This window comes from Alternaria arbusti, assembly GCF_024043155.1.
Source record: "Alternaria arbusti strain BMP 1465 chromosome Unknown scaffold_18, whole genome shotgun sequence".
Classification (NCBI taxonomy): domain Eukaryota; kingdom Fungi; phylum Ascomycota; class Dothideomycetes; order Pleosporales; family Pleosporaceae; genus Alternaria; species Alternaria arbusti.
The window spans coordinates 108,497-126,400 of record NW_026249958.1 but is presented as its reverse complement, the minus strand read 5'-3'; the positions used below and the strand labels follow the sequence as shown (position 1 = coordinate 126,400).

At 53.5% G+C, this 17,904-nt stretch overlaps 7 protein-coding genes across 7 annotated transcripts; 5 read left to right on the top strand and 2 right to left on the bottom strand.

Annotated features, from left to right (window-relative positions):
• Positions 1 to 785: 785 nt before the first annotated feature.
• On the bottom strand, positions 786 to 2,573 carry J4E86_009660 (uncharacterized protein; the record flags this gene model as incomplete). The annotated part of the gene is made up of 1 exon (XM_051450162.1): positions 786 to 2,573. One exon carries the CDS (start codon positions 2,571 to 2,573, stop codon positions 786 to 788), a length of 1,788 nt encoding a protein of 595 aa, XP_051298550.1.
• Positions 2,574 to 4,967: 2,394 nt separating this feature from the next.
• J4E86_009659 (uncharacterized protein) lies at positions 4,968 to 6,302 on the top strand (the record flags this gene model as incomplete). The annotated part of the gene is made up of 3 exons (XM_051450161.1): positions 4,968 to 5,048; positions 5,117 to 5,670; positions 5,720 to 6,302. 3 exons carry the CDS (start codon positions 4,968 to 4,970, stop codon positions 6,300 to 6,302), a joined length of 1,218 nt encoding a protein of 405 aa, XP_051298549.1.
• A 565-nt stretch (positions 6,303 to 6,867) lies between these two features.
• J4E86_009658 (uncharacterized protein) lies at positions 6,868 to 7,983 on the top strand (the record flags this gene model as incomplete). Its single annotated transcript, XM_051450160.1, has 3 exons — positions 6,868 to 7,022; positions 7,241 to 7,373; positions 7,426 to 7,983. The coding sequence occupies 3 exons, from the start codon at positions 6,868 to 6,870 to the stop codon at positions 7,981 to 7,983; spliced, it is 846 nt and encodes a 281-aa protein (XP_051298548.1).
• Positions 7,984 to 11,085: 3,102 nt separating this feature from the next.
• On the top strand, positions 11,086 to 12,063 carry J4E86_009657 (uncharacterized protein; the record flags this gene model as incomplete). Its single annotated transcript, XM_051450159.1, has 1 exon — positions 11,086 to 12,063. One exon carries the CDS (start codon positions 11,086 to 11,088, stop codon positions 12,061 to 12,063), a length of 978 nt encoding a protein of 325 aa, XP_051298547.1.
• A 700-nt stretch (positions 12,064 to 12,763) lies between these two features.
• Positions 12,764 to 13,762, top strand: J4E86_009656 (uncharacterized protein; the record flags this gene model as incomplete). The annotated part of the gene is made up of 4 exons (XM_051450158.1): positions 12,764 to 12,982; positions 13,045 to 13,151; positions 13,205 to 13,625; positions 13,700 to 13,762. 4 exons carry the CDS (start codon positions 12,764 to 12,766, stop codon positions 13,760 to 13,762), a joined length of 810 nt encoding a protein of 269 aa, XP_051298546.1.
• A 666-nt stretch (positions 13,763 to 14,428) lies between these two features.
• On the top strand, positions 14,429 to 15,972 carry J4E86_009655 (uncharacterized protein; the record flags this gene model as incomplete). The annotated part of the gene is made up of 4 exons (XM_051450157.1): positions 14,429 to 14,578; positions 14,630 to 14,655; positions 14,706 to 15,829; positions 15,878 to 15,972. The coding sequence occupies 4 exons, from the start codon at positions 14,429 to 14,431 to the stop codon at positions 15,970 to 15,972; spliced, it is 1,395 nt and encodes a 464-aa protein (XP_051298545.1).
• A 718-nt stretch (positions 15,973 to 16,690) lies between these two features.
• Positions 16,691 to 17,830, bottom strand: J4E86_009654 (uncharacterized protein; the record flags this gene model as incomplete). The annotated part of the gene is made up of 3 exons (XM_051450156.1): positions 16,691 to 17,331; positions 17,386 to 17,594; positions 17,643 to 17,830. 3 exons carry the CDS (start codon positions 17,828 to 17,830, stop codon positions 16,691 to 16,693), a joined length of 1,038 nt encoding a protein of 345 aa, XP_051298544.1.
• Between the last annotated feature and the right edge of the window lie 74 nt (positions 17,831 to 17,904).

Genomic DNA, 17,904 nt, shown 5'->3' with positions numbered 1-17,904 from the left:
CTACCTTCGCTGATCGGACGGTCACTAACCACTCCGTCGCAAGCTTCGTCAACATATCGTCGGCCACAACAGGATCGACCCTCAGCAAGCTTATGGGACTTTGTGGGGTCCCGCAAACAGCAAATTCCACGTGGAGGCCATCAGAGCGATGTAAATAGCATCCCAGAGAGCAAGGGCGTTGTTACAAGTGGTGATCAAACCCAGCATACGGGGATTTCAGCTCCAACAACTAGAGCTATCGTTTCTGAAGAGCAAGCAAACCTGCAGACAAGCGCAGCTTCGCCTCCACATTTGCATTCACAGCAAGCTAGCTCGGAATTGGACTCAACTGTCCCAACAAAGAGCGCATGGGCTAATACTTCCTCAAAGATTCGTGCTGCTCCTACTGTTGAGGAACAAGTCTCAATGGAAGGGCCCATCATTCGTCCCAAGCCAACGAGAAGGATGCTTAGTCCTCAGAGGTACAGGGTTGAGATACCCTTCGGATATCAAAGAAGCAAAGGCACGTCAGCAAGGAAGAAGTGAGAGAAAGAGTGCATAAGATAGGTCCTCAGCTGATCTCTGATTGGTCAGGGGTTTTGTCTGGGTTCATTCGAGGCTGGACAGGAGACGAAGCAACGGAGAAAGGAAAGCAATAGTAGACACGAGAACAAAGACAATGAAGCGGATGCTGTGAGCGATTCTTGTATCTATTCTAAACACTACATATTCAAACATGTTCTAATACCCGTGCATGTCCAGATGCACACCCATGGGTACAACCCGGGGGAGATCGTTCAGTCAACTCAGAACGCAACAGCCTTCATACCGCGCTTGACGGGCATGTTGGCGATCTCGTCGCGGCGACGAGATGAGGTGAGGAAACCAGCAGGATACTCGACAACGGCGTCGCCAGACTCTGCCGCTGGGGCTGGTGCTGCGGCGTCGTCGTTCTGCTCTTCAGCAGGGACGGGCTCAGCGTCGGCGGCCTCATCCTGCTCGTCTCCCTCGTCCTTCTTGTCGTCCTCTTGGGCGGCGTCTTCCTTGTCGTCGGCCTCAGCTCCGTCTTGCTGCTCGGCTTGACCCTCCTGTGCCTTCTTGTCCTCTTCGGCGGCTTTGGCGTCTTCTTTGGCTTGCTTCTTCTCTTCCTCGGCTGCCTTCTTGTCAGCTTCTTCCTGCTTCTTCTTCTCTTCCTCAGCAGCTTTAGCGTCAGCCTTCTCCTTAGCCTTAGCGTCTTCAGCCGCCTTCTTCTCTTCTTCGGCAGCCTTCTTCTCCTCTTCCTTGGCAGCCTTGTCGGCCTCTTCCTTAGCCTTCTTGTCTGCCTCCTCTTGCGCCTTCTTCTCTTCCTCAGCGGCCTTCTTGTCGGCCTCCTCTTGTTGCTTTGCCATCTCCTCAGCAGCCTTCTTCTCTTCCTCAGCCTTCTTCTGCTCCTCTTCCATCTTCTTCTTCTCCTCCTCAGCTGCGCCCGGTGCCTCGGTGGCCGCAGGCTCAGCAGCAGTCTCGGTGGCGGAAACGGTCATGTTGGCAGAAGCAGTGGCGTTTGCAGCCTCACCCATTACCAAAGAGAAACTCTCAGTGACCATGGGTGCAGGTGGTGCAGCGTGGGTCATGGTAATGTTACCGGCGGCAGGGGCTTCGGGAACGACGGTGACGGCAGCGGGAGGAGGCATAGTGTGCTCTGGTGCGGCCTGAGTCTCCTGAGGCGGCATCTCAGCTGGTGGAGGCATCTCGGCAGCAGGTGGTGGTGGCATCATGGTATGCTCGGGTGCTGCTTGGGTCTCGTGTGCAGGCATCTCGGCTGGTGGAGGCATCTCAGCGGGCATCTCAGCAGGTGGCGGTGGCATCTCAGCAGGAGGCATCTCAGCCGGTGGTGCAGGCATCTCCGCAGGTGGTGGTGGTGGCATCTCAGCCGCAGGAGGTGCCATGGGGTGTTCAGTGACCATAGGAGCTAGGGGCTGCTCGACCATAGCCGTGGTCATCGGTGCAACAGTCTCGTGAGTGATGGCCTCGGCTGTAGTTGTTGCTGCAACCTCCTCAGTGGTAGTGGCTGCGGCTGAGATACTGGCCATTTCCTGAGATACGTGCATGGCCTCCATAGCATCCGCAGAAGACTTGTGAGCGGCATCCTTGGCCTTCTCAGACGCGGCGTGCATGGACTCCATAGCATCTGCAGAGGCCTTGTGAGCGGCGTCCTTGGCCATCTCGGAGGCCACGTGCATAGCTTCCATAGCAGCGGCAGATTCTTGGTGAGCCTTCTCCTCTGCCTCCGCTTTCGCTTGGTGTTCGGCCTCCATCTTCGCCGCAGCTTCCTGATGAGCCTTCTCCTCTGCTTCAGCCTTGGCTTGATGTTCGGCCTCCATCTTTGCAGCAGCTTCCTGGTGCGCCTTGTCCTTGGCTTCCGCCTCTGCTACGTGCATGGACTCCATAGCGTCGGCGGCTGCCTTAGCAGGGTCAACTGCTGGAGCGGGCGCAGCCTCGCCCATGTGTTCGGTACGCGCCACAACCCTCGACGGGATGTCGACATTCCTTGGAAGAGGGCCAGCGGCGACAGCGGCCGCTGAAAGGAGGGTGAGAAGGGGGTATATCGTCTTCATTATGGGTGATTTGGGTGAATCTAAAAGGAAAGGAATGAAACTTGAGTCTTCGTTATTACGACGAGAAAAGAGAGAATGAAGAGCTCAGCTCAATAAAATTAAACACTAGTGCACGGCACTTTGAAGAAAAGAAGGTAGGTGTTTGAAGAAGACTTGATGTGAGAGTGGGCAGAACTTATGAGGCTCGGGGTTTCGCGATATATGTACCTTGCCCGGTTCCTTCGGCATGGAGGAGACTCAGGACCTACCCCTAGAAGCAAACAGATCATCTGGAGCAGTTCCACACTTGGTAGTGTTTGATGGATTCCCGGCATCGTTTTCGCCATGTCGAGGATGCCTTGAGGCGGTTAGGCGCCTAGGCAGGGTGACGACGACGCTGTTCCCCCACCTGTCTCGAACACTTACAGCTGCCTCTCCACTGTGTAGACAGCATTGACAGTGCTTGGCATGGACGTTACCGGGCCAAATCCATGTTCGCGATGAGGCGCACGCTGCGATCGACCAATCAGATGCGTACCTGACGAGGAAGAGGCAGCGAAGCCTGGATCCGCTCGCCAAAGTCTTGGCCTGACAGGAACCGTCGGAGAGTATGTAGCAAGTCAGGCTGCAGGAGTATTGCAGTGTTGAGGCTCGCTTCATCGGCGGAGACGCATGTATGCGTGTTGGGGTTGTGATGCGGACAAGGTTTCAGCAGCCCAAGACGGGCAAGTGTCCGGGTGTCATGGCAGCCACGAGCCTCAGGCCCAAGCCACAACGACGTTCGGAGACCGACATGATGTCAAAATCTTCAGGGAGCTGTTTGGACACTGCACCTCCGAGCGTGCGTTTGCAGAATTTGCAGTCGGGGGTCTCTTGGTTCCATGACACTCTAGGTCTCGGGTGCGACATCGTCCGAGGTCGAGAATGTTCACCAAGCAGTGATGGACGTTCTTTTTTTCCAGTAAAGGATGGACTCGTATGATGGGGCTATAGCGACCAAGAGAATCGAAACGATGATGCAAGTATTGAGCAGTCTTGAGCATCTCCCCGCATGAGAAAAACCAAACATGTTGGCTGCTACAATAGCATATACCATGACTGAGTTAATCTCAGGCCTACGTTAATGTCAGATTATTGAGCTCTGCTGAATTCATTCCGGTGCTGGCTGCAAAGGTGTGTTTGATTTCCTACTGGAAAAAGGTGGCCAAAATGTTTGGTTCCTGGCTGCCTGGCATCAGAGGAAAGATTCTGCGAGATGCAGATGGGTCAGATGCGGTGAACAAACGTCGACGTGTGTGTTTCTCGTATAACTTGGGTCTCGTACGAAAACGCCAGGGCTGAAACGTAGTTAGGGGCTTCGGGTAGGGAGGATTCACCGGTACTTTTAGACGATGCTTATTATGGGCACGCCTTACCGCCTTTGCTCGCCAAGCAAATCCGCTTCCATTGCGGCCCCGTCTTATAAGATCAAGCAATAGCTTGAAAGCCGGCCATCGTTGTCCGAATGTTCGCTCAAGTTTCCTCGCGCTCAGGGGCGGAGTACGGAGCAGCCGCACTGTGGATGGTTTTCCGGACGGAAGAGTATTCGGCCGCATCCGATTACTACCACATTAGCAACGGCCCTATCCTCATCAATCCGCTGCGCTGCCAAGCAGAAAGAGGCAGTGTTGAGGGCACCGAGTACAGTAGCAACGACGGCATTGTAGGAATCGCATTGTCATAAGATGCGGTTACGGCCAACCAGGCAGGGTGGCATTTAGGCGGGCAGTTACTTGGATGCTTCCTTTCCTCTACGGGCCAACTGCGCCCCGACGAAATGAGCAATTGACGTCACAATGCTTTGTGCTTACTCCCGGGGCTTGGCCTACTTCGTTGATGCTGCCGCGGTGTTGCTGTGTAGTGGCGCCAGCACTACTTCGTGGTGGTCGCGTGCTCAACGAGGATGGGCACGCGACACAGTTGCCAGATGGGAACGGTGAATACGAGTCGAATAACGATGAGATGGGAGGAAGCCTGTGCCTTTAGCGGGTTGCGCGCCGCTGCGCATGTCCCAAGCCACTAAAGTTGAAAAAGTGGGACTTTGATACGCTGTACGCACGCTTTGATCAAGACGTCTGACCTCCTTTGCCGGCAACCCGGGGGCTTCGCGAACTTGTAGCAAGCACAACCATAGGCCCGCTAAGCATCGAGTGAAGCAGGCGGACTCTTCTCCTCTCCACCTGGTCTGAACCCTTCCCCTCTTTTGTTTCCCGACACTCCTTTACCTGCCCAGGTGTGTTGTCAACATACTTTGTGTCCGACGACAACCCTCCGCGCGTACCCGGGGATAAAATAGTGCCGACGATTACAACCACTACCGGACCACCTTGAGCAGCATTATCTACGAGCACCCCGAACCGGCGCACCCGACACATCATGGCGAACACGACGTTAGCAGACAACGGCCAATGGAACAGCAAACCAGCGTGGAAGCTGCCGGGATGGTGCGAACCTGTTGTACGTAGCCAAAACCTCTCCACAGTATTCCTATACATACAGCAGCATGCTGACAGCGTCACGCGCAGATGGTTGCCAGCATCCTTTTCTTCGCCATGTTCATAACACGAAAGCGCGACTTTAAAATCTTCGGCCGGTCATCACAGCGCACCGGCTTCCTCGACAACACCCCGAACGAGTCTACCGACCGCCTCCTCCAGTCCGACAGCGACAGCGAATTCGACGAGATCAGCGCGGTTAAGAACCCCAACGCACCCAAAGTTCGAAGCATCTTCTGCTGGAGGGTCACAACACCCAACACATCGCGTTTCCGCCATCATGTACACAGTCGCATACTGCAGCGCTTCCCTTTCTTGATTGAGATGTTCTATTGGGTTATCAACTATGCCTTCTACCGCATGACTGGCGTTGTATCAGCCAAGCTCTTCGCTGGGCGCGGAATATGGGACGTATCTCAGGAACATGGAATTGCAGTACTGGAAGCGGAGGAGTTTGGCCTCCTGAGGTTCCTGTTCCCGGTCCGAGAGAGGGACGTGCAACAGTGGTTCATGCATGGACATCAAGATGCGCTTACGGTGCTGAACAAGTGCTATGCGCTGATTCACATCCCTGGAACTGTGGGGTAAGTTTGCTGTGGCCAGAGTTCTTGCATCACCACTGACATTTTCAAGCTTCATCTGCTGGTACTACTACGTAGCCCCGTCATTTGACACTTTCGCCATCGCCCGTCGAACCCTCACCCTTACCAACTTCTGCGCTTTCATGACCTTCGTTGTATACCCATGCATGCCACCGCGACTTCTACCCAAGGAGTACGGCTTCCTCGACACCGTCCGCCATGACGACGCACAAAGTGTATGGATGAGTGGCAAGTTTGTCAACCAACTCGCAGCGATGCCCTCGATGCATTTTGGCTACGCATTCTGCATTGGCATGACCATGATCTACCACTCAGGTCTCTTCCGCCGCACCTTGGAACAGGGCGAAGTGCGCAAGAACGCCTTCTGGAAGATCTTCTACCTGATTGTTGGAATAGGATACCCCTCTTTCATCCTGACGGTCATTGTTGCCACGGCCAACCATTACTTCATGGACGCCTTGGTGGCTACCTGCTTCGTCTTCTTCTCGTTCCTTTGCAACAAGGTCTTCTACGTCTTCATCCCGCTCGAAGATCTCCTGCTTTACGTTATCCGGGCAGACAAGCCCGTTCCTACAACCGGTGACCGCTTCCACGAGAAGGGTGGTCGGTTATAGCTTGGCAGCTTGATCTCGGCCTTTGATTTTGGTTAATTACCACGGTCGCTTACACTTCGTCGCATTTACAGGACATAGCATTACAGGCGGCGTTGGTCAAAGCAGTACACGCATCGCACTTGGTTATTAGACACGCGGCGGTTTATATGTACATATTCTGAATTCATACTCAAACATTACCCTCGTGCTTCAATACGTTGTTCGGTTGTTACTATGACTGGATGCTGACCAGTCGTACCTGTGGACGCAAGCTAGAACGCGCCAAGGCCTGTTCCTGCGTTAGCGCAAGTGAAAGCTCCCCAGCATTCGCGACGCGTCCGAGCTCCCGGCGTGTGCCAGCCATCATCTCCAACCTCCCCCTCAGCACTCCGTATGTCAGTCCACCCATCACCAGACGCGATTCGTGCAGGACGCTATAGCGCTTCACTCTATCTACTTTTCGCAAACCATACTGCTTGTCGTGCGCGGACATTCCATTCCGGGACAGCTACTCTTGAGCTTCAGATAGCTTCATTCGCTTTCGCACACCGTCCCTCGTTCTCGCAAACACAGAAACGCAGTCGCCATGGCGGATCTCGAGCAGCAAACCCCGATTGAGGGCACACCGATCGACGACATTGAGATGGAGGGTGCGGGTGATGCTGGAGCTGGCGCAGGCGAGGAGACAACTCTCTTGCCGGAGATTGAGCCCGAAGCACCCAAGCTGGTTCTCTTCGCTGAGTGAGTCATGGCCATGTACATTTTCTGGTTCGCTGGATTGGATAGCTAGCTCGCTTGATACGAGATGATACTACTGGGCGCATGACGTTTGCTAGCTCTGAAGGGCTGGAGGCAATGCGCGCAACACCACTCTCAGCTCTATGGGCTACTAGCATCTCTTCCTTGGCTCTGGAATGCTAGCGACACCCAATATGGACGCGCGGCTAACATGTGACCAGTCTCATGAAGAGTCCGATTGTCGAAGTTGTTGTTGGCTCAGGAAACAACCGCACCACATACTCAGCACACGAGGCAGTTCTCGTCAAGTCACCAGAGTTCGCCAAACAGGTCGAGAAGTTTGCGCCAGGAGGGGTACGCTAACACGCCCTGAGCGAGTAAACATGCGCTCACTCACAGTCTCCAGCCTCGTCAAATCGTCTACACAGATTGCGATGTCGATGCCATGGGCTCAGTCGTTGAATACCTCTACACAGGCGAATACTTCCCCAAGAAGACGTCAGCCGCACGCGATGCGCCCCTCGAGAAAGACCCGCGACAGCCTGTAACCGATAATGACGGCTTGGGTCTCCTCGTCCACGCACGCATCTACACGCTTGCCGACCGTCTCCAACTTCCTGAGCTGAAATCGCTCGCACACTCCAAGATCCACCGCACAGCGTCGACTGCAAAGGGCGAGCTTGCATACGCACGCTACGTATACAAGGAGTCCAACCCGGAAGATGCCACAATCCGCAAGCCCGTCGCTGCTTTCTGGGCCACACGAAGCTACAGCCTGCGCCACGACGCGGAGCCAGAGTTCAAGGCCATGTGCCTGGAATTCCCGCAATTCTCGTATGACGTGCTGCAGCTCGTCTTGGACCAGCAGGAGAAGAAGCGTGGTGGTGATGATGGACCAAGCCGGAGTGGACCAACTGTGGTTCCTGGAAGCACGAGGAAGAGGGCTAGGGTGAGTCAAGTGTAGATGCGATATTCAATGTTGCTTCGTGCTTGATTCACCTCGTCGTCCTAGACCACGGCTACATCGACCTCTATCAAGACTACCCACAACCTACTAGAAGCGCTACTCACACCTGCCTTCTCGCGTATCTACCCGAGAGTCCTTCCGAATCTCTTTGCAAATCACCTCGAACGCCAGCTGCGTGTCCCGCGTGGCTTCGACGATATTCTGTTCTCAGATCTGCAGGCTGTTTCTCCTGCTTACACCAATTTCTTTTGTCACATACACGTCCATGATCTTTGCCACATTTACCGTCGAAGACCAGCAGCGAGCTGATATTTCATAATATCAAAAATCTTGTTTGTTGTAAGGTTGGAGGTAGCGCTGGCTGGGACGGAAAGTTTTCGAATGTAGTACCATGTACAGTAGCCGAGATAGGTATTTCCGGAATCGAAGCCTATATAAAGCAGACGACAAGCTTGTCGATTTTGAATATTTGATTAGCAATTGGTGCAACGCCTCGACGGCTCCATGTGAGAAACAGTATGTTGTTGAGACCAGCCAGTAAGACGTGGAGGTCGTTCCGTCACGGCATAGTGGTGCGTCCCCCAGACTTCGTATATGCAAGACATCGAGATCTGTGTAAGCTCTCTAGTTTCGTTCCAGAAGCGGAGTATACTTCGCACAACCCAGATCGGGTACAACAGATAATGGCAAGGTATAAACTCGGTGGGAAAAACTACCGTGAACTTGCGGATCCTGTAAAATACATAGTTATACACCTCACACAAGGGAAATGTTAAAGAGGTCTACAGCCTACATTAAGATAGAACATGTAGATATGATCTGCAAGTAACTTTGGGTAAGCTTCAGTGATGTACGTACACCTTACTCGAAGACAAGACTGACTACCCTACAGCCTACGTTGACGCTAAGTCGCCTACTTTGCATAATTTTATCTAGATGTAGGATGCAGCCTGTTTAGCAGTTCCCTCGTATGAGGTGAGGCCGTCTCTGAATTTACCCCAGGGTCACTCAAAGATCAGATCTCATCTTTTGAGACGCGACGAACGATCTGCGGGAGACTTGCCTACAGCTGTCATGAGATGCAATTACTTGCATCCACCCTTGCTGGAGAAAAAGCCGAGAGATGCATGGTGACGTTGACGGGTAGCTTGCTGCAGGGACGGGGGTCGCCTGGCGCGAGAATAATACAGCGCTATAATAGAGGTACAAGTTTTGTTGGGACGACGGCCTTGTACTGTATGCATAGTGACCTTTGCAGGAACGTAGAGGCGTTGCTACCTGGGTACGTACGGTGCCAAGGACGGTCGAAAGAGGGGTTATATGCCGCTTCGTGATGTGGAGGTATCGTACTTGAGCGATTAGTAGGGTAAGAACAGGTGCAAACAAGGAAGAACCGTGGCCGTGGAAATAAGCAGTCTTTGATGCTGTTGGGTAGGTAGTAAGAAGGTAGATGGAACTAGCAACGCCGTCGTTCAAGTGTGTCGACTGTCGAGCGGACCAAAGGGCTAAGGTGGTATCCACGCTAACGCTCACGGAAAGCTGAATCGGGACCTTCCAGAGCTCGACGCTCCCATAGCCCGGTAATTTATAGCATGTCGTCGATCCGTGAACCATTGGCGATGACTGCGGACAATAGCCCTCTGACATCTGTCACCCATCGGGTCGCGAGATTGCGGACCGGCTGTCGACGAGTCGAAGACGCCACCCGAGGATACGAGGGTCTGCGCGAACACGTGGAGGTGCATCGCCGTGAGTGAGTCTACGATTTGCGGTGGATCGATTGGCTGCAACGTGCGATCGTAGAGTTTGTGACACAGCGACCCGGGCCCGCGATGCATGCGTAGTGCTGCTTGATGTACAATCGGTCAGGAGGGTGTGCAGCTGCGTGCTACCATCGCCCGCAACTCTCATGCAGCGGGCACGCGCTAGACGCACATTGGGAGCGGATGTTCTGTAGCTCCAGAACTGTGAGACATGGTCACGATGGCAGAAGTGAAGTCCCAAAGTGGTGGAGGCAAAGCACAACAGGGAGGTGGATATATACCAGCAGCCGCGGCCCAGCTGCCATGAGTGTGGACCCGAGTCTGGCCAGACACTTCTAGGATTCTAAGATTGATTTCTCCGAGCGTCCAGTTCATCTCGGCAAAGGCTCTCACATGACAGTGGAATAGGTGTCTCGAGGGCTTCTGCGCTGCTTCCCAGGCTGGACAGACCCTGCAGCGCCTCGCATCTGCCCCGCAGTCGCCTGGCCAATATCTCCCATCTGCAGCACCTCATACGGAACCCTCTCCGGAACTGCTCCAGCCCATGCATGCGCTCATCCCGCTGCTTCTTACTTAACAGCCAATTAACCGCCAATCACGCCTGCCTGGCTCCACCGTCTCTCCTGCTCCCTCTCGTCGCGTGTAAAGAGACAGGCTGCTTGGTGATAGCTGCGCGTCTTCTGCCTGTACAGCACGGCCCGGTGGGCCAACAGTCTAGCCTTTTTCTGCTCTCACGAGACCCGCTCCCGGGCCTCGCATCGTGAGTCGCACACTCTTCAGCGCTCCACGTACCTTTACATCGTGACCCGCCAGCGCATTCGGCGGGCCTCACCGCGCGCATTCCAGCCACTTTACGCTACTGCCCATGGCCACCGTTTGTACAAGACGGCAGCGAGCTTCGGAACGGCGCTTGCATACCAGTTCCAGCCAGCTTGACCAAGTCAGGACGCAATCCTTCTAGCGTCACTTGACCCTACAAACCAACGCCACGCCCCGAGGCTATCGATTATCGTGTCTTCAATAATTCCGTCTACCAGCACTACCCGTCTTCATCATCCCCTGGACGCCCGCCTGCTGTACTCCTGCTACACAACCACCCTCACATCCATCGCCAACCGCCAATACCAATACGAACCCCCATCCTGGTCGACACGCTAGCCGCGCTGATCGTCACCTCCAAGTGTAAGCTAACATCCTATACTACACTGGAGTTTTGTTGATCCATGGCAGACAAAGCACATACTCCATCGCACATCAATCTCTCCGACTATTCCTCAACACGCTCTCCGTCTGCACAGTATATCGGTAGACATCGGCAACATATCCACAAGTCCAAATGATCCAAGTCTGTCACTCGGCCCCTCCATACAAGACCGTGCATCCGAGGCGACTCGTGCTTGCACCGGTCATACAAAACCAAACCACAATGAATCCCCCCTCAGCACCCAACCCGGCAGGCGACGCGGGCGTACTACCAGACTTCAACAACCTCAGCCTCCAGGACGCACCATCACCGCCTGCCAACGACGACGATCTCGACGTTCTGACCATGTCACGGGAAACCGCCATGAAGTTGATCGCACGCTCAATAATTGCCATTGCCAATGCCGCTGGCGATGTGCCCGCCACACCACCACTTTCGCGGCCCGGCACGCCTGGCGGACGGGAAAACCACCTCATACGCTCCCACCGACGGACAGCGTCCAGACCAGCGACGCCTATCCCCGCCGAAAAAGAGAATCACCAACCGACCGAGCTAGCTCCACCGGAAGCGGGTCACGATGAGCCCGTCACCATACACGACATTGGCGCCGGAGCGCAGCCCGAGTCCGTGCAACGAGCCAACATGGCTCGCAAGTTTTTCTCCAAGACGGTGCCCAAAGTCGGCGTTGAGGAGTACATGAACCGCATCCAGAGGTTCTGTCCGCTGTCCACGGGTGTCTGGCTAGCTGCTGGGTCGTACATGTTGCGATTATGCGTTATCGATAGGAGCGTTCCCCTCACATACCGGACAATGCATCGGCTCATTCTGGCTTGCGCTCTCGTAGCGATGAAGGCATTAGAAGATCACAGGTGGCCGCAGAAGCGCTTTGCTGCCGTAGGAGGTGTCGACGAGGCGGCACTCAGCCGACTTGAGCTATGCGTAGAATTCTTGCTGTCGTTTGACGTACAAATCTTCACACCAGAGAAGCTCAAGGAGCTGACACTTCAACTGCAAAAGGCGGGACAGGCTGCAACCATGACCTGTAGATTACCGACATCCTTCAGCCTGAAGATGAACAACCCAAAAGTACGGAATGCGCAGGCTGTTTGAATTGGAACGACACTAGGGCAAGCATCTCCTTTTGTTTGGAATTTTAGGATATCCCTATCTAGCATGGCAATGGCGTTTGAATAGCAAAACACGGGCATGACGGCCAGAGAAGCGTCTGTACTATAGACACCAAGAGGTGTACTGGAGAGAATCTCAAAAATTTTGACGTGCAAACACAGGCTGCATTGAAACCCACTTTTGGCGGTAGAATGTGGAGACCCGATAATGTAGATTCAGGTACCGGCTCCAAGTGGAGGAGATGCGAGCCGAGCAAGTCATGTGCAGGCCGAGATAGCTGCTGATAGTGTTGTTGAGTATCCATGGAAACAATGGCAATCACTGCAATTGGCAGATTGTTGACTTGGATCATGTACGTCCTTTTTCCATGGTGTTGAGGCGTCGCAATGAGACGACCATCCTTGCCAATCACAGTTTAGCGTGCGCGGCAACGACGATCGTGCCCCTGGCGCGCCGCATGTTGCTTGATTGATTCCAGACTGCATCCTTCACTCGACACTAACAGCCACCGCCCAACACCCGCCTCTACCTGCCTCTACTCGACGTCTGCCTACATCGCATTCAAGATACGCATACATTGCGTGTATCGTGCCCCTCGCTCTACCACCGGACAGCGCTCGACGCTCGCTTTCACGCCACACCGCTGCCCGCCCGTCACTCGTTGCCCTCACAAATCCTCACCATGACGCGGATATTACTTCCCTTTGCCGCAGTCGTCGCTGCCCTTTCTCCACTCGTCAGTGCCGGGATCAAGTTCACATCACCGAAAGCGGGGGACAAGATTGCGGCTGGCGGAGCCGTCACAGTAAAATGGGAAGAAGGTGGCACAGGACCGAAGCTTACAGACCTGACGACGTATGAGTTGCAGGTGATCGTGGGAGGCAATGATGGCACTGAGCAGGTAGGTTGCGAAGAGTGGCATCAGCACAGGCGCAACAAATAGATGCTAATGAGGGGAAACAGTTCCCAGTGGGCGTCATCACAACAAGCGGCGCGTTCACAGCGGGCAACACAGCCTCGGGCAGAATTGAAACATCCCAGTCTGAAGACCTGAAAGACGTCAATGCCTAGTAAGTTCCAATTCGACACCCAGCCCAACGACTGGCCAATCTGACCGCCACAGCTTCATCAAGATGATCGCAGTTGGAAAGACTGGCGGTCAGCTCCTCACCTACTCCGATCGCTTCTCCTTCAGTGGAATGACGGGCAAGGGCATCCTGAGCGACGCGGTCAAAGCCGCCGTCAAGGACATCGATACCACAACCGGGCCGCCGACCGTAGACACGACGACCGATGGGACGAATCCTGCTGACCCCGACCCGGTTGATGACGACGTATACAAGGTGGACTACGCGATGCAGACAGGTCTGACGCGTTACGCGCCCATGCAGCCTGTACCGCCCACCAAAATCACCGCCAAGAACACAAAGCCTTTGTACCCTACAAGCAGCGTCAAGATTGCAAAGTCGAGGCTACCGATCCCGAGCCAATTGACTACGCTTACGCAGAGTCAAACCTTCTCTGTTAAGAGCATGGAAAACACGGTACGTTTTTTGGGGTGTATAGAGACTCGCTGGTGTTCTAGCACTATCTGGAAGCTTTACTGACATCTTTTTAGGTTGCCGCAGCTCCTCACGCCACCGATGACATGGCCAAATTCCTTAGGCGCTGGCAGGACTAGATCTCCCTCGATTACATGCATTGCCGATTCGACAACGAACGCATCGGACGAAACAAAGCGACTGTGCTCCATCGTACGACGTAGCATAAACACCCACCTCTCGTGCGAAAGACTTTGGGGTCAGCATTCGGAGCTATACGTTGGTCAGCTCGGTTGCAGCATGGACACTTGCGATTTTGGAGGCATCATTGATCTACCGCATGGATTGACAACGGCATAATGGACCGGCGTTTAGGGACCGAGCGTGTTTTGCGGCGTCAGATGACTTGTTGTGGGTTAAGAATTTAGACATGATTATGTAGTACTACGAAAATTAGCGAAGCGACATGCATATCTGTACATCCAACAAAGGTTCGCGACGTGCAATTGATGATCACATTCAGAATACTTGCACCTTCCTGTTATGATCGCGACTGGTAGACCGCGGCTACCCGTCAGATGCAAGCTCACCCCACCACCCCACCTTCGCGGCCTGTAGCTATCAGCGCGCCTAACAAACAGCAAAGCTCCTCCAAGCTCCCCATGCGTGCTCTGCTACCTCGGATCAGTCGTTCACTTCGACACACTCTACGTCCACGTCTGCCATCACCAACACACTCAGCGACTGCAACACCTTGCTTTTACACCTTATCTGCAGAGAGCGGAAGCTGGACCAACGTGCACAAGATGGCGATTGCCGAAAACTATGAAGAGGTGCTAAAGGGCAAATACCCGGCCAAGGCACATGCAAAGAAGGTCGCAGGGTGGATCGTCGAGAAGGGTGGAGACAAGAACGGAACTATTTACCTGGAAGCGCAGAAGCAGAAGTTGAACGAAGTATGCATTCATGATGATGCTGGTCGCAACACAGACTAATGTACTTGCCAGGACAACGACGGCGAGGCACCATTCCGGTAGGCATTATTTGGGTCGGGGTAAGCATGCGCTGATTATCTCCATCTAGTCAGCGACGGTACTTCTTCTATCTCAGCGGCTGCGAGCTGCCAGATTCGTATCTTGTATACGAGATTGCCACTGAGAAACTCACCCTTTTCATCCCTCCTGTAGAACCGGATGAGGTCATCTGGTCTGGTCTGCCCATGAGCCCGGAAGAGGCCAAGGCCAAGTACGACATTGACGAATGTCTGACTACCAAAGACGTCAATTCTCACCTAGCAAGCCAATCCGAATCTGCGCAATCAACCGTTTACGCTATTCCGGAGCAGGTATCCGATCACATCACCTTTATTTCCTACAAAGAGAAGGATTTCAAGCAGCTCAAGACCGCCATCGAGTACTGCCGTGTCACAAAGACAGACTATGAGATCGCCCTCATTCGCAAAGCAAATGTCATCTCAACAGCAGCCCACGAGGCCGTCATGAAGGCTGCGTCGAAAGCGCAGAACGAATGCGAACTTGAGGCAGTCTTCCTCAAGGCGTGTGTAGAGCGCAACGCGAAGAACCAAGCCTACCATTCTATCGTGGCTGCCGGTGAACACGCCGCGACGCTGCACTATGTCAACAATGCCGCTCCCATCTCGGATCAGAACCTTTTATTGTTAGACGCAGGATGCGAGGTCGACTGCTACGCTTCCGACATCACACGCACGTTCCCCGTGAAAGGCAAATTCACAACTGAATCCCTTGCTATCTATAAGATCGTTCTAGACATGCAGCACCAGTGCACCAACGCGCTCAAAGCTGGTGTCGTATGGGACCACGTACACGAGCTCGCCCATAAGATTGCTATCAAGGGACTTCTGGAACTCGGTATTTTGAAGGGCGATGCGGAGGAGCTCTTCAACAAGAGAATCAGCGTCGCTTTCTTCCCTCATGGCCTAGGTCACTACTTGGGAATGGACACCCACGACTCCGGCGGCGACCCCAACTACGCGGATAAGGACGTCATGTTCAGGTACCTAAGGAAGAGGGGAACTCTACCCGAACGCAGCGTCATTACCGTTGAGCCTGGTATCTACTTCTGCAAGTTCATCATTGAGCCGTACCTCAAGGATGAGGAGAAGAAGAAGTACATCGATGAGAGTGTGCTGGACAAGTACTGGAGTGTGGGAGGTGTGAGAATTGAAGGTATGCTGTTGTGATGAAGGGTGTTGAGAATTTGCTAACGTCTTGCAGACAATGTGCTCGTTACCAAAGATGGTTTCGAGAACTTGACGCCGACGGTCAAGGAAATTGATGATATTACTCAGTTGATTGTGTCTGGACAATAGGATGACTCCGTCGACGTCGCCGTCGCGCAAGTTGAATACATAGTCATGTAGCGTAACCAACGCAATCGCACTGGCCATGGTCGGGCTTCATTAGAAGTGTAGGCCCTGGCAATTTCGAAGGATTTGGCCGCGAATACGTGTGTGCACTATCCGACCTCTTGAAAAGCCTATGTACAATACAAAAACACGGGCCGAGTTTCAAACGTGAGACTGCTCATCACACTAAGCAATAGAAACGACACGCAGGAGCGCGACAGCACTAGGAGTAGCAACTATTACTGTCACAATGTACCCTGAAAAAATCGAGGTAGAAGTATACATCGCATCAGCAGGTACGTACTGATCAAGTTTTAGCAACATGTATGCAGTAAACTGCGACTTGGTTCTGAGCACCCGCGGTGACAGTGGTCTTGTAGAGCATAAAGTGTTTCGTCGTTCTAGACGCTCACTAGTCTAATCATACAGAAACGGAGGGGAAAAACGCGTCATAAAAGTGATTGTGTAGAAAAGAAGAGAGCAGCACCTGGTACAAGGAAACGTTTGAACAGGCCTGCAGCCTACAATAGGGTAAATGTATCCAGACTAGAAGATATAGATCTAATGTAGGCTCCAGAGTGTCCTGAGTTTCCCTCGGTTAAGGTGACAGCGTTGGGGAGCGCAGAGTTGAATTGGAATCTCTTCCATGAATTTCTACGCTTTTGCTGGGCGGCCATCACGCTCAGGTAGCGATGCAGTAACCGTATCCGGCCCAAAGGTTAGAGCAATCTTCGCTTAACTGTGAGTTAATTTGACGCAACGTGGCCAAAGGGACTGGTGCGGCCTCGCAGGTACTGCCGTCAGATGGAGTGTAGTATTTGGTGCAGCCGTCCACGGCGCCGGTGATGGTAGTGTCCAGGACACCACTGTCAGCAGACTGGGCATTGCCATTATCTTTGGGCGCTGGCTGTTCATTGACGGTCTGATGCTGTTCAAGATCAAGTTGCTGATCGTCGTTGTTCTCGTTGTTGTTGTTGACAGTCTCGCGGCCCGCAGTCTGAGTAAGGCTAGCGACAGCATTGTTGTCGCAGCTACTGTCCCCGAAAGGTTCGATGAGACGGTTTGCAATGTCTGAAGCGTAGCATGCGGTAGCGCCTTGACCCAAGTTTGGATCTGTGACCTGATCGCCGGAGTTGTAGAGACGCGCTGCTTTGTAGTACTTGCTGTCGTCCGGGGTGGCACTGAAGGCGTCCAGCGCCTTCTTCAGACTTAACCTTAGACCTTCTCCGGTGGTACCTTCGTGGATCATGTCATGGATCACGTTGGCGGGGCAGGGCGAGATGGTATGGCAGGAGGCAGTTCCTGCGCCCTGCATAAGACCCGCTGGTGTATGGAGTCAGTGTATGTATCCCACGTAGTTTGTAAAGAGACACTTACGGTTGGGCGCGTCGGACGCAGTAGTGGGAGCACGAACACAGCCCTTGGACTCTTGCATCATTATGGCGAGAATGAGCTCTTTGGGAACGCCAGAAGCTACTGACTCTGACTCAATACTGTCCTTGACGGCCTGAGTTTCGGCGTCGCTGTTGTTGTCGCCCCAGCCGTGATTTTCGCAAGAGGTCTTGATAGTGTCCTGGTTGGATGCCCTACTAATGCGTGAGTAAAAAGGATATACTTGTTCTGAAGAAACATACCAGGCGTCCTCGAAAGACTTCCATTCGCTCTGCTTCGGCCATCCTGCAGCGGCCGACCCGTCACCGCCAAACGTGATGTAAGCAGCTCGCGGAGCTAAAGTAGTAGATGTTGCGACACGAGAGTAAAGCGGGAACGCGTATCCAAAAGCGATGAAGCTGCTAGCAGCGAAGATAGAGGTTGGTAACATTGTTGTTATAGTCGAAAAGCTGTTGGTCTAATGCAAATCTTGGTGAAGAAGTACAATGAACTTGGGGGTTCGTA